This window comes from Salvelinus alpinus, chromosome 1 (genome assembly GCF_045679555.1).
Source record: "Salvelinus alpinus chromosome 1, SLU_Salpinus.1, whole genome shotgun sequence".
NCBI lineage: Eukaryota > Metazoa > Chordata > Actinopteri > Salmoniformes > Salmonidae > Salvelinus > Salvelinus alpinus.
Genome location: NC_092086.1, coordinates 65,529,406 through 65,544,336, shown reverse-complemented (window position 1 = coordinate 65,544,336; position 14,931 = coordinate 65,529,406). Strand labels below are relative to the sequence as shown.

General features: G+C 43.3%; 1 protein-coding gene and 1 long non-coding RNA gene across 6 annotated transcripts in view; one reads left to right on the top strand and one right to left on the bottom strand.

The window, feature by feature from the left end:
• The window catches only part of LOC139583719 (serine/threonine-protein phosphatase 2A 55 kDa regulatory subunit B beta isoform-like), a 123,028-nt gene extending 110,337 nt beyond the window's left edge, over window positions 1-12,691 (top strand). For all 5 annotated transcript variants that reach the window (XM_071415142.1, XM_071415105.1, XM_071415114.1 and 2 more), the window contains exons 5-9: window positions 3,884-4,061; window positions 9,673-9,837; window positions 11,062-11,231; window positions 11,462-11,553; window positions 11,684-12,691. In XM_071415142.1, the coding sequence (XP_071271243.1) occupies window positions 3,902-4,061; window positions 9,673-9,837; window positions 11,062-11,231; window positions 11,462-11,553; window positions 11,684-11,963 (867 nt within the window). In that variant the 5' untranslated portion in view covers window positions 3,884-3,901 and the 3' untranslated portion in view covers window positions 11,964-12,691. The remainder of the gene's footprint in view (window positions 1-3,883; window positions 4,062-9,672; window positions 9,838-11,061; window positions 11,232-11,461; window positions 11,554-11,683) is intronic.
• On the bottom strand, window positions 4,835-6,694 carry LOC139583738 (uncharacterized). The gene is made up of 3 exons (XR_011676596.1): window positions 6,571-6,694; window positions 5,416-6,132; window positions 4,835-5,216 (listed from the first exon to the last, which is right to left on the bottom strand). It is a non-coding gene; the product is annotated as an uncharacterized lncRNA (long non-coding RNA).
• Window positions 12,692-14,931: the final 2,240 nt, after the last annotated feature.

Genomic DNA, 14,931 nt, shown 5'->3' with positions numbered 1-14,931 from the left:
AGTGCCACTGAGGGATTAAAGAAACTCGCCTGGTTTCATATCTTGCCAAATGCACATGTCTGTCAGTGTGAGGGTATGGAGGGGTGTTTCTGGCTCTTAGAGGGGGGTAGGGATGGGGTAAGCGGGGGACACCAAGCGCCAATGCTGCTGACTGACCAAACATTAACCAGGTCCAGTAGTGACCCATCTGTCTCCACCATCCTGTGACCAGGGGTCAGCATGGGGTCAAATATCACCCCCATCTCCATGGATACACAGACAGCAGGCTGGGACATGTCCGAATCAACTAGATTGGTAGCTGTCAGATGGTAAAGCCAAGATGGTAGATTATAGCTGGTGTAAACAGAGGTCTTATGATGGGTAGAACTTTGTTGTCTTTTCCTTTATAAACATAAAATGCCTATATTCATCTTTGTTGTGTTACATGAAAGAAACCCCCCAGAACAAACATTGGAATTGAATCCTCTCTTTTTCTCCCCCACTCTCATTATTAAAAAAAATGTAATAGACATGATTTCCTTCGTTCAAGAGCTCACACTCCGCACTCCTCAGTAAATATCATATTGATTTAGGAGAGGGGTGAGCAGTGCAGAAACTGTATCAATATTTCGACCCCTGGCTCGTGCCAATCATCCCTCTCTCCTCATGCTCCCATTTTCCACTCTGGGCCCAAATTGACCCTTACGCAACACAGCCTTTGGAAATCAATAGAAATCACATTACGGTTGAGAGATGGAATTGTGAAACATCATTGAATGGGATTAAGTTAGTGGGAGGGAGCGACAGTGTTGCAGGCTGTGCTTGACTTGGACAGGAGCTCACCGGAGCTGAGTACCGGCAACTTCAATTTTCTACTGCTTGAGCTCCTGTTCCTCTTATAGAATATTAGCTCAAAAGTATTGTGGAGCTTCGGCACCTAAATGTAAGCAGTACCGACACCCAAAATGAGTACCGGCACCTATTTCATTCCAAGTCAAGCACTGGTTCCAGGACTGGCACAGACTATCCATTATATTGACCAGATACTCTAGTGGCCGCTCTAACAATGAAAAAAAAAAAAAAAATGGAAGGCAGTCGGGAGTAGGCAAGATCAGGTGGGATAATTAGAGCCAATGAGAAGGCAGATGCGCGTGTACAGGCACCACAGGCACAACGGTTTCTGCTAGTTACCACAGCCACAAAGTCAAAATGGGCTCTGTCGTAAAAAGTCATGAAAACAGAACATTCATTTTTTTTTTGTATTCATTTAAGGTTAGGTTTAAAATCACATTTTAAGAAGAGAAATATGACTTTGTGGCTGTGGTAACTAGTGACGACCAGGCACAACTCCGATAAATTGTGTGTTTTCTCAAAGTTGCCGGGATGTCACGTGTCCTACTTATATCAGTACACTCGTAACAACCTAATCATTACGAAACTTCTATTAGATCAAGTAAGCCACACGTAGCAAATATGCCAGTCAATTATTTGTTAACCAAATTTGACACTCCCTCATTGACCTCCATACAAAAACTCCTCGCTTGGTGAGCGAAGAAAATGTCTGTCAGTCACTCTGAGAGAAAACATGATGTCACCCATCAGAGAGGAGGCGGGATGTACTGTCAGTCTGTCCCGGTGCCCTGCAGAGGAGACCTTACTAACTGACTACACTTAACCCTATGTGGGACCAGTACAGGATCAATGTTATTGAAAATGTCCACTGCTCACTAGCATGCATACCACTGTGTATGCTATGCTTATGGTGAGATGGTACACTTAAGGAGGATTTACTATCCATTTGGGCTGAAGGTGGGTTTCCCATGCCTCTCCTATCCTGTCTGAACATATCACCCTCTTGGCTTGATTCATGTCCAGGTCTTTCTATTGAGTAATAACTGTGGACCGAAGCAGCTCCTCCCAGCGCCGCCTCATCTGAGAAACAGACGTTGATGTATGAGTTAATGACCTCAGCAGTCTCTGCAGCATGCTTCTCCTCCACCTCTCGCTGTGTGATGGTGTGACCGTGCCGTGGCGCTGAGAGACACTCATCATGCTAGCGGACTCATATCTGATAATCATTGGCTGTGCTGCGCTGTGTCTGTGTGGCGTTGACAGATGGTTTGTGTTCACTGTCAGACAGATACCCAATAATGGTCAGCCAAGGAGGCGCCCAAGAGTGAATGCACATTAGTGAGCATGTCCCACTCCCCCTCTCTGTCACTAGTTATCACTGTCACTCATTACTTCTCTCTCTCTCTCGTTATCACTCATTACTTCTCTCTCTCTCTCTCGTTATCACTATCACTCATTACTCCTCTCTTCCTCTCTCTGTCAAATTGTCAATACTCCGTCTCCCTCCTGGATTCTCCATATTCCCTTTTCCCTCTACTTCTTTCCATAGTCTCTCTCCCCCTCCCGCTAATGTGTAAATGTATCTTTCTCTTTTGTCTCTCCCGTGCCGACCCTATAGACCAGTGGTAGTACAGATTATTGTCTGGGACAATATACAAACGCTTTTGAGAAAGATGATAACAACTAAAATAAAAATGTTATCGAGTAAATGTTTCTTTCTTTCTTTTCTTATTATTTTCAATAAGAGATGACAATGAATTCAAGGTTATTTGTTGATGTAAAAATCTAAATTGACCAATTGTAAGGTTGTGTCATTAGATTTGGGGTGAGGTCATGAGAAATTCTGGCTGAAAAAATGCCCCCCCCCCATTTTTTCAAAAAGTTGAATACCACTGCTATAGAACATTAGAGACTGAGGGATTATGGCTGAGGACGGTAGAAATCCAATTCCAAGTGTGAATTGTCTGTGTGTGGGTGGGTGGGTGTGAGCGGTGTGTCTGTGGGGAGAGCGGCTGGAGGGGCATTTATCACTTTGCACAGACAGGCGAGGGCGTGTGTGGGTGTGTGAGGGGGAGTGCTAGTGAAGGTGGGGGGGGGTCCCTGGCGAGGAGCTGCAGGCTACAGCTGCTCCTCCTGTATGGCCGTTAAGCAGCTCTGTGAGGGGTTATCGTTTACCAGTGCTTTTATTGCTCTTCCAACACAGCCAGAGGAACCACAGACAGACAGAGGGAGGGGGCAGTCTCTGTCAATAACACACACTACAACTGACAGCTCCACACAAATGAAGGAGCAGTCTGGACTAGTGCTGGACCAATATACCGTACAAACCTTCGTTTGGGATCTAGATATCTAAAACCGATTTCATTGTTTTGGCAAATATGACGGTAGAAACACCCGCATGCCTATATCATCAATTGGAACTTGTGAACGGCCACAAGGTTTCCTATCTCCTGCAGCCATTGTCAATCATAAAACCCTAATGCTCTTCTATAAGAGTCCTCCTCACATCCAGAGATAATGACCGTGATGCATCAGCACCAGCCTCCTGCTGATTCCACTGAGTTGGCAATGCATTAGTCTAAATTGCGAGGCGCGTAGGAGACAAAATCTGGAACATTTGTCGGGAAAGGAGCCCATAAAGGGTGCGAGTGTGGCAGACAAGGCCTTGCACAGTGGGGGCCTGGGTCTCTCTAGGGGCCCCCTGTTGCGTGGCTGGTGTCTAGGGGCCCGGGCTGAGATTTGTCATCATTAAGGAACCCTACTCCCTGTGAGAACATGGGGTTCCCCATTATGGGCTGGCTAGAGGAGCTCTCAGTTCAGTCTCACACTGTCAGAGTGATGCATGAACAGCCCGCACTTGAAATATTGCACTCACTGAATTACTGACTGTTGAATACACGGGTGATTTGATGTTTATAAACACCTATTTTTCTTATTCTCTTTCTCTCCCTCCCCTCCATCACTCCCTCCCTCTCCCCTTTTCTCTCTCCTCCCTGCCACTCTTCTTCCCTCCATCGTGCCCTCCCTGCCACCCTCCTTCCCTCCCTCCTAGGTGCCAGTGCTGCAGCCCATGGACCTGATGGTGGAGGCGACGCCCAGGCGGGTGTTCTCCAACGCCCACACGTACCACATCAACTCCATCTCCGTCAGCAACGATTACGAGACCTACATGTCCACAGATGACCTGAGAATCAATCTGTGGAACCTGGAGATCACCAACCAGAGCTTCAGTATCCTTCTCCCAACAAACATACTGTAGATGACTAGACTGACCGCTGAGGAACTCATATTAAGAGATTGTCGCACTTTGGAAGATGTTTTCATTTTTTGTTGTTGGATTAGCTCATTCATGATGATGTATGCATCACAGTCAGGATGTTAAGCTAGAGGACAGAAAATATATACTATTAATTCTGAATTGCATTATTTCTCAGTTTCACGGGGAATGAAATAGGTATTCAGTTTAAAGCAGTTTAAAGCTCTTGTATGCAATAGAATTTGGGCCATTCCGCCGAATCGGTGCCATTTGCATGTTGTAACTTCTCAAAATTTAACTTCATTCTTTATCTTTTTTCAGCACTGTATCTAATAACAGATATTTTAACTATTCAAAATGTGTAATGGTCAATCAGGCAAATCAAAAAATAAAAAAACGTATTTTTTAAATATTTTTTTTTACAAGGTTTCTAAATGGAAGATGGTTGCATTTTTCTCAGTCCTGTTACCAAAACTCTTACAGCTGTTTCAATATAAATTAAAAGTCATGCCAACTAGTTTCTTTGTTTCTCCCTCAATAAAGTGGGTACTTTAAAGAAATTATTGGTTACATGTTGAAAAAATATATAGCTGTAGATAAAAAGTCATATGCAAGCGAAATCTTTCAAAAAAAATTAACACAAAGACATTTTTTTATTTTTAAGGGAGACCCCAACCTCAATTTTATCAAAAATCTATCATGTGTTTTATCAAACAATTGTTTAAATGATGGACCAACCATAATTGAAAAATAAGTGGTTTATCTTTATTTATTTTTTTATTAAAAAATGAAGTAACAGGAATGAGCACTGAGTACCAGGAATGAGTGCTTGTGTGTGTGAGAATAACTGGATGTCACAGAACTTCCTTCAATTAAACAAAGATAAAACAGAGGTCATTATATTTGGCCAAAAAGATCTGAGTCTAAATAGCAACATAAAGCAGTAACAATTGTGTGTGTGCTTTTGCATGAGTGCGTGTGCGTGTATGTGAGCGCGTGCTTGTGTGTGTGTGTGTGTGTGCGGGGTGGGGTGGGCGGTAGAGAGAGAGCGAGAGAGAGGTGTGAGTATCCCCCTGCAGCATGTGTGTCTGGCTCCTGCCTCTGCACAGCATGGGTTCTCCATCTTCCTCTACAAAAGGCAAGAAAGACAACAAATACAAAAAGCTGAGAATATTAAGCAGATCCTCAGATCTCTACATTGACTACCAGTATCTAATATTAACTTGAAAGTACTATTTTATGCATATAAAACACAACATTCACTTGCAAACACGACATACAATTGTATTTCATATAGAATTGCAATAAATGAATGAACAAAAACTTGCCTTTTCTAAGAAACAGTCTCTAGTTTGGCCCAGACGTCGTTGTCAATTTCCATGTGACGACCTATGACTTGCCTCGCTGGTGGGATGGTACACAGGAAGTCTTGAAAGGGGTACCAAAGGATGTCTTCGCGTGCTGCCCAGCAACAACTGTTGGCCCCAGTCCTTTTCATACAACGAACCTTGACGTGTGTGTTGTTTGTATCTGGGATGATGCCAGGGTACAGTTGACCATCGTACTTCAGCACACACCATTCGCCGACAACCTCAGGACTTTGCTACTGATTTTCTGTGGTCGTGGGAGCCTTCTGTCAATTTGAATGTGAAATGCGTTGCATTAAAAAGCACTCACAGCTCAGAGGATGTCTTGCTGTGCACAAGCAGCTGACATCCCTGTAGGTCAGCTCTCCGTGGACTAGGTTTACTGCCTGATGCATCTTCATCGTAGCTGGAACTGGGCTATCTGGAGGCGTAGTGAGGTGCTTCGTGGCTTCTATCCTGGACTTGATCCTGTAGTAAAGTCTCCCTCCGCTTTTTGCGACGTCTGCGCTTTTCCCCTCTTACTAAATGTTGACTGTTTTCTTCCTGCCTTGTCCTCCCTGTATTTCTGCTGTTCCTTCTTTTAAGTATCTCTCTCTCCTTTCTGGGTCGGCATGGCGTCGAGTGCGATAGCTTTTCGAACGCGATAGCGTTTCTGCAGCAACCTAATCGATTGGCTCCCTGTAAGTAATGTGTTCACATTGTAAAACTGAAAACACCTTAACCTTAAAAAAACAGTAATTCCAACTGTAAAACTTAAAATCAAGAGAATAGTATTATAATGAATCAATGTACAGTATATACCACATTTAAAATGGCTATTTCATTCAAACTCCTCACTCCTGTTACTCTTATTCAGTCCTGTTACCCTTCATATGAGTAACAGTACTGAGTTTAGCATAGCATTTGCAAACACATGAAATGTAGCCACATGGCATCAATGCTAATAGCATGAGAACACTTAGCACCTTCAAGTGGTTTACCAAAACTATCTAAAAAAACAAAACAATACCTAAATTATTTCTTAGATGTTAACAGGACTGTACTTTGAGATTGACATTCTCAGTCATACTTACAATATGATTAAAAAAATACAGAGAAAAGAGTGAGAGAACTTACTTTTGGTCTTCCCATGGCCTTCAGGACACTCAAATGATGCTACTTCCTGTTGATCATGTGACTTGTGGAATGTCCCACATTTTTAGAGTGGGGAATGTGTCAGGCTAACAGGACTGAGTGAAAACCTGAGGACACGACTAAAATGTGTGTTTTAACTAACATATTATGATTTTCGGATTAAAATTAAAATGTTATGTCTAAATTGGAAATAGTCACACAATAATACAAAAAAATTAGATTTCTGAAGGATTATATTCATTATTTTTCATGGTGAAGTGTAGTGTTAGAGAGTGGGGACGGGCTAAAATCCAACTTTTTCAGTGTTCTAGGTAGTTTTTATCAAGGCTTCACATGATTTGTTTTCAAATTGCAATTAGGACAAAGTGCAGGACACTTTGCTTGATAATAATAATATAATGTATTATACACATACTGTGGACGGAAAAGGCACCGATTTGGCGGAATGGCCCATTTAGTGTGTCCTATCAAATTCGTACTGAGAGAATATGAGTTGGCATAATGTAGCTAGACCAGTCAGGTTTGGTATCATCTTGGTTATGAAACACTGGGATAAAACAGAGAACCAGGCTTAAGTTAAGAATGAATTTTGAATATTTACATTTTCTCCCAATTACGCTGCTACCTATGAAAGGATATACAGTGCATCCTGAAAGTATGCAGACCTCTTGACTTTTTCCACATTTTGTTACTTTACAGCCTTATTCTAAAATGTATTAAATTGTTCCCCCCCCCCCTCATCAATCTACACACAATACCCCATAATGAGAAAGCAAAAACACGTTTTTAGAAATGTTTGCAAATTTAAACTGAAATATCACATTTACATAAGTATTCAGACCCTTTACTCAGTACTTTGTTGAAGCACCTTTGACGGTACAAGCTTGGCACACCTGTATTTGGGGAGTTTCTCCCATTCTTCTCTGCAGACCCTCTCAAGCTCTGTCAGGTTGGATGGGGAACGTTGCTGCATCTCTCCAGAGATGTTTGATCGGGTTCAAGTCCGGGCTCTGGCTGGGCCACTCAAGCACATTCAGAGACTTGTCCTGAAGCCACTTCTGCGTTGTCTTGGCTGTGTGTTTAGGGTCGTTGTCCTGTTGGAAGGTGAACCTTTGCCCCAGTCTGAGGTCCCGAGCGCTCTGGAGCAGGTTTTCAACAAGGATCTCTCTGTACTTTGCTCCGTTCATCTTCCCCTCAATCCTGACTAGTCTCCCAGTCCCTGCCGCTGAAAAACATCCCCACAGCATGATGCTGCCACCACCATGCTTCACCGTAGGGATGGTACGAGGTTTCCTCCAGATGTGACGCTTAGCATTCAGGCCAAAGAGTTCAATCTTGGTTTCATCAGACCAGAGAATCTTGTTTCTCATGGTCTGAGAGTCCTTTAGGTACCTTTTGACAAACTCCAAGTGAGCTGTCATTTACTTAGGAGTGGCTTCCGTCTGGTCACTCTACCATAAAGGCCTGATTGGTGGAGAGCTGCAGAGATGGCTCTTCTCCTGGAAGGTTCTCCCATCTCCACAGAGGAAATCTAGAGCTCTGTCAGATTTACCATCGGGTTCTTGGTCACCTCCCTGACCAAGGTCCTTCTCCCCCGATTGCTTAGTTTGTCGGGCGGCCAGCTTTAGGAAGAGTCTTGGTGGTTCCAATTTTAAGAATGATGGAGGCCACTGTGTTCTTGGGGACCTTCAATGCTACATAATTATTTGGGTACCCTTCCCCAGATCTGTACTCGACACAATCCTGTCTTGGAGTTTTACAGACAATTCCTTTGACCTCAGGCTTGTTTTTTTCTCTGACATGCACTGTAAACTGTGGCACCTTATATAGACCAGGTTTGGCCAGGGTAGACCATCATTGTAAATAAGCATTTGTTCTAAACTGACTTGCCTAGTTAAATAAAGGTAAAACAAAACAAACAAACAAAATAGACAGGTGTGCCATTCCAAATCTGGTAAAAACCATTCAAGTTTTAGAAACATCTCAAGGATGATTCATGTTAACAGGATGCACCTGAGCTCAATTTTGAGTCTCATAGCAAAGGGTCTGAATACTTGTGTAAATAAGGTATTTCTGTCTTTTATTTTTAATACATTTGCAAAAAGGTCTAAAAACCTGTTTTTGCTTTGTCATTATGAGGTATTGTGTGTAGATTAACGATGAAAACAATGAATTTAATCCATTTTAGAATAAGGCTGTAACGTAACAAAATTTTGAAAAAGTCAAGGGGTGTGAATACTTTCCGAATGCACTGTAGATCTATATGGCTCATCGTATGAAACTGCTGATGCCAGTGTGCCTACAAACCCCCTTTATCAGATCTTCCTCTTAACAGAATGCTCATGGACTTCCACTGTTCCTTTAAATGGAAGGTAATTTGAGCTAACAGCTTGGTTGATATTTACACTGGGTAGATAGCAATTAGCAAGCTGCTGGTATCTCTGTCTATATCCCCCCTGGGTCTTCATATGTCTGCCTCTCTGTCACTCTGGCCATTACCCATTATCTGGTGCCAGTCTCTGTCCAGCAGTCATCTGCATCCCATCCCAGGTGTGTGTCAGAGAGAATCCAATGAGGTCATCTTTAAACAGGCGCACATCCCCATTGATCAACAATGATTTCCACTTTGAGGTTCTCTGCAGATCACAGATGAGATGCCCTATGCACAGCAGAATGGATGGCCGAGCTTTGGGGCCCTGGGCACATATTGAGCTTCTTATTTACTGAGCCTCTTTACTGGATCAATCACAGTGCTACTGGCTAGTCAACCTCTCTCCTCAGCTCTCATCTCCTGTCTCTCTCTCTGTGATGGATCTGCTGTCATTTCCCTCCTCCGGATCAGCGCTGGTTTCTGCTGTTCCTTGACATTTTTTAAAGTCTTATTTTTTTTTTTACCTCATGCTGTTATATCTTTTCATTTTTTTCGTTTTTTTTTGGTGCTTACTCCGGCAACCTCTAATGGGTTGCTATGGGTTTTCCCTTCCCTCCTCTTGTCCAATAGTTCCTTTAAACTGTAAGCTATGAATTGCATCAGTACTCCTCTATGTGGTTGAGTTCCTTTACCCCCGCCCCCCCCCACCCCAGACATTGTGGACATCAAGCCGGCCAACATGGAGGAGCTGACAGAGGTGATCACAGCAGCAGAGTTCCATCCCAACCAGTGTAACACCTTCATCTACAGCAGCAGCAAGGGCTCCATCCGCCTGTGTGACATGAGGGCCTCAGCCCTGTGTGACAACCACTCCAAATGTAAGACCGCCTCTGCCGTACCCCAAACCACTCATATGCCTGTGTATTGTCAGCCGGCTCCATGATAAGGGCCAGGCGTTTTTCCCGACCACATGAGTTGACTAGGAAAAGCTATGGGGCCGAGTTGTCCCAGGCAGTCAGGTCACATGATCAGGAAAAACTGCTAGCCTTTCAGCATAGGCCACCGGGGCTGTTGTACGCTCTGAAGCCCCTATACTTCTATAACAGTCTATCTACTCCATTCTAACAGCTACTGTGTCACTAATTGTTAGTCATTTGCTGCACAGTGATAATTCGTATTGGTATGATGGGACCCTGGCACGGTTGTTGGTAAATTAATTTATTGCATGCTACATCTTGTTGAACGGAGCTAAGCTGCAGGTGGACATGTCTTTGTGAGATATTATTGGAAAATAAGGTGGAAATGGAGGAAAACAGAGAAGCACTATGATGTCAAGGGGGATTTTATAGATTTTTTCCCCCCTCCAGTTGTTTTTGGCCATGAACTAAGTTCTTTGTAAATGGTGGACCAAAAAATCCACAGGATACAGTGTGTATTCCTCCATGGCTCTGAGTTGATCCAAACACACAGTGATATTGATGTTTCAAGGTCAGTCAAGGCTCTGTCCCTGAGCCCCAAATCATCCGTTTCCACCGGGCTGAACATATTGACGGATCATAGAGAGGCAGGAGGTTATGCAGTGAGAACAGCCATATTATAACATCTATTATTGGCACATATATCGTACATTTAATATCTTAAATAAGCTCACAGTATTTGTGTGTTCAATTATTGACCGTTAGGAGCCGCATTTGCATTTCAAATCAATTATCATCCTGTTTGAGAGTGGATAAAGATCGACTCATAAAGAGGAAAGATAGATGATCAATTCCCAGAAGTAAATAATCAAGTATTAATGACGCGTTTGCAGTGCAAAATACGACTATGTTAATTACGTGTTTTACTGAGAAATAAATGTCTTCTAACATGATTTATCATGGCTTTCTATTTAGCCAATATTTATCAGTGAGATTTATTATTTCTCTCCTTTTCCTTTGCATATTTAGCGGTTGTTTAGAAGAGCCAGCTGATGGCTTAAAGTAGCTGGTGCAGTGTGAAAGTGATTAATCAATCAACTGAAGCTGTAAGCCAGAGAGTGGCTTCTCCAGTGCTTTTTGGCCAGATGTTAACACAGCTTGTTCCTCTGTCTGTTCCCCCTGCAGTCTTCGAGGAGCCGGAGGACCCCAGTAACCGCTCCTTCTTCTCTGAGATCATCTCCTCCATCTCAGATGTCAAGTTCAGCCACAGCGGGCGCTACCTGATGACACGGGACTACCTCACTGTCAAAGTGTGGGACCTCAACATGGAGAGCAAACCTCTGGAGACCTACCAGGTAGAGTATACCCCCTCGTTACAACAGGTACACTTTTTTTTTGTATCTGTCAAGCTTGTTATGGAGACCTTGATACACTGTAGATCATACAGCGTTCTGAGCATGTCTGCACATCGCTGGGTACAAAAAATAAATATGCAAAGGGGAAATACCAGAGCCATATATTTACCGAAAACATATGGTTCTGGAAAATATATCTCCATTTATTTCCCCCTTTTTCTCTCTTCCAGGTGCACGACTACCTGAGGAGTAAGCTGTGCTCCCTGTATGAGAACGACTGCATCTTCGACAAGTTTGAATGTGTCTGGAACGGGTCTGACAGGTCAGTGACCGCCGCTGTATTAGGATCGGTGGGACTGGAGATCTTCATACTTTACATCATCAGTAGATACGGTTGGATGAATGGGATTGATGTGTTGCGGCATCCTCACCCCCCCCTTCTCTCTCCGTAGTGTGATCATGACCGGCTCCTACAACAACTTCTTCCGCATGTTCGACCGCAACACCAAGCGTGACGTGACCCTGGAGGCGTCGAGGGAGAACAGCAAGCCCCGGGCCATCCTGAAGCCCAGGAAGGTGTGTGTGGGAGGCAAGAGACGCAAGGACGAGATCAGTGTGGACAGCCTGGACTTCAGCAAGAAGATCCTGCACACCGCCTGGCACCCCTCTGAGAACATCATCGCCGTGGCCGCCACCAACAACCTGTACATATTCCAGGACAAGGTCAACTAAGGTTGAATGGACGAAGAGCAGAGCAGCACAGACCAGCATAGCGCGCCCTGGCTGGCTGGCTGACTGACCGCGCTCACCTGGGGACTGGGAGAGGGCCGCAAGGCTGGGAATCTCTGGCCGCACTGCAACTTGTGAAGAAGAGACACTGACAGCTTTGCAGCTTCCTCTCTCTCTCTCTCTCTCTCGATCTCGGAGACTTGCCGCCATGTTGTTGTAAATCCAGGGTTGCCCTCGGTTGCACCCAGAACATTGAGAACGATGGCTGTCAACGCCTGTTTATTTTGTTTTTCTCCATTTTACGATTTTCTCCCTCAAAGTTGTTGCTGTAGTTTTGATGGATATTGCACAGAAATGCAGGGATGATACTTTTATGTGTATGTTCCTAAGTAGAAACAGGAGTACTTTGCATTGGGGAGATGGAGATGAACTGAGAGACTGGCTCCACTAACTCACCCTTTGCATCCCTGAGATGATGACATGCTTAGATGCTACTGAGATGGTGTGAGCTTGACAACCTTTGACCTCTTCTCCTGCCCCCTCTGTATCTCTTAATTTATTTATTTATCATTTCTCTTCATGAAGGTTTCAAAACATACCTGCAGAGGAACGGATGATGTTACTGGGTAGGATTGATTTTAAACAATGTAGCAAGCTTTATCTTCCATTTTTTTTTAAAAATACATTTACAAAAATACAAAATGTATAATAAAAAAAATGAGTAACCTAAATAGTCATGACTTTTTATTATGGGCTCAGTGATCCCGGGAACAATGAATCCCGGGAACAATGAATCCAAAACATTACTGTCTCTTTAGCCACGTTTATACTTGGTGCTGTGTTCTGATCCTGTCCACATTCTGATTGGGCAGACAATTAGTGTTGACCAGTGGTTCACAAACTTTTTATAGTCCCGTACCCCTTCAAACATTCAATCTCCAGCTGCGTACCCCCTCTAGCACCAGGGTCAGCACACTCTCAAATGTTGATTTTTGCCATCATTGTAAAAGCCTGCCACACACACTATATGACGTATTTATTAAACAAAAGAATGAGTGAGAGTTTTTGTCACAACCCAGCTCGTGGGATGTGACAAAGAACGCTTATAGGACCAGGGCACAAATAATAATATAATAATAATCAATCATTTTGCTCTTTATTTAGCCATTTTACATATTACATTTTATTTGTTCATCAAAAATTGTGAATAACTCACCACAGGTTAATGAGAAGGGTGTGTTTGAAAGGATACACATACCTCTGCAATGTTGGGTTGTATTGGAGACAGTCTGTCTTAAATATTTTTCCACACAGTCTGTGCCTGTATTTAGTTTTCTTGCTAGTGATGGCCGAGAATCCACTCTCACACAGGATACTCTGAGCGGAGCCCAATCCAGAAATCTGGCAGTGGCTTCTGATGAAATTGCAACGCTTGTTGCAATTTCGATGAGGCTCTTGTTCAGATATGTTAAGTGGACTGAAGGCAGGGCATGAAAGGGATAATGAATCCAGTTTGTCATCCGTTTCGGAAAAGTACCTGCGTAATTGCGCACCCAACTCACTCATGTGCTTCGCTATATCACGTTTAAACATTGTCTGTAAGCTTGAGTTAATTTGCACACAAAAAATCATACAATGATGGAAAGACCTGTGTGTTGTCCTTGTTAATGTAGACAAAGAGCTCCAACTTCTTAATCATAGCCTCAATTTTGTCCCGCACATTGAATATAGTTGTGGAGAGTCCCTGTACTCCTAGATTCAGATCATTCAGGCGAGAAAAACATCACCCAGAATTATAGTCAGTGAAGAAAACTTTAAGCTCGTCTCTCAATTCAAAAAACGTGTCAACTAAGCCATTGATAACCAGCATATGTTGTAAAAGCGTTACATGGTCGCTTCCCATATCATTGCATAGTGCAGAAAATACGAGAGTTCAGGGGCTTTGCTTTAAGTTAACCATTTTCACTGTAGTGTCCAAAACATCTTTCAAGCGGTCAGGCATTCCTTTGGCAGCAAGAACCTCTCGGTGGATGCTGCAGTGTACCCAAATGGCGTCGGGAGCAACTGCTTGCACGCCCGTTACCACTCCACTATGTCTCCCTGTCATGGCTTTTGAGCCATCAGTACAGATACCAACACATCTTGACCACCAAAGTCCATTTGATGTCACAAAGCTGTCGAACTTTAAAATGATACTCTCCTGTTGTCCTGGTTTCCAATGGTTTGCAGAAGAGGATGTCTTCCTTAATTGACCCCTCATGGACATGTGGCAGGCCCGCCACATCTGTTGACTCGCATAGAATTCACTGGCTTGTATGCGAAGCAGTAATTGTTTCAAAATATCTACCTTGTCACTGATGCTCCGTGAAAGTGATGTTTGATGAAGGCATTGTTAAGTATTTTTGGCCTTTTGTCCCAGCATTGTCCACGGCAGGAGGAAGAATTAAGTCCTCCACAATAGTATGGGGCTTGTCTGTCCTAGCCACTCGGTAACTCACCATATAAGACGCTTCTAGCCCCTTCTTATTAATGGTATCTATTGCTGTTATACATGTCTTAATTCTCGCTCCAAAAACTCCCGTGGCTTATTTTTCAAAGTTTATGATAGTTTAGTTTAATTTTTGGCAGTGAAAAGAGGCTACTCAGGCGAGAAAAAAACCCTCACCCAAATGTATAGTCTCATTGGAAAATATAAATGGACTGTTTGAAAATGTGAAGATAATAAAAAAAATGTGAATCACATTTTATTTGGCGTACCTCACAATGGCATTGCGGGAATACCTGGTGTAGACAATTAAAATAACTGACTTATCCTCCTCCACTGGAGGTAGTTGTGGATTAATTGATTGGTTCGATGAAATCAGTGGGCGGAGTAACAGGTGAGTCAAAAAAAGTCATTTTAGGGAGGTAAACAGTTTTTGACCCACAAGGTTGCCAGTTCAAATCCCAGTGACTTGTTTTCCAACCACAT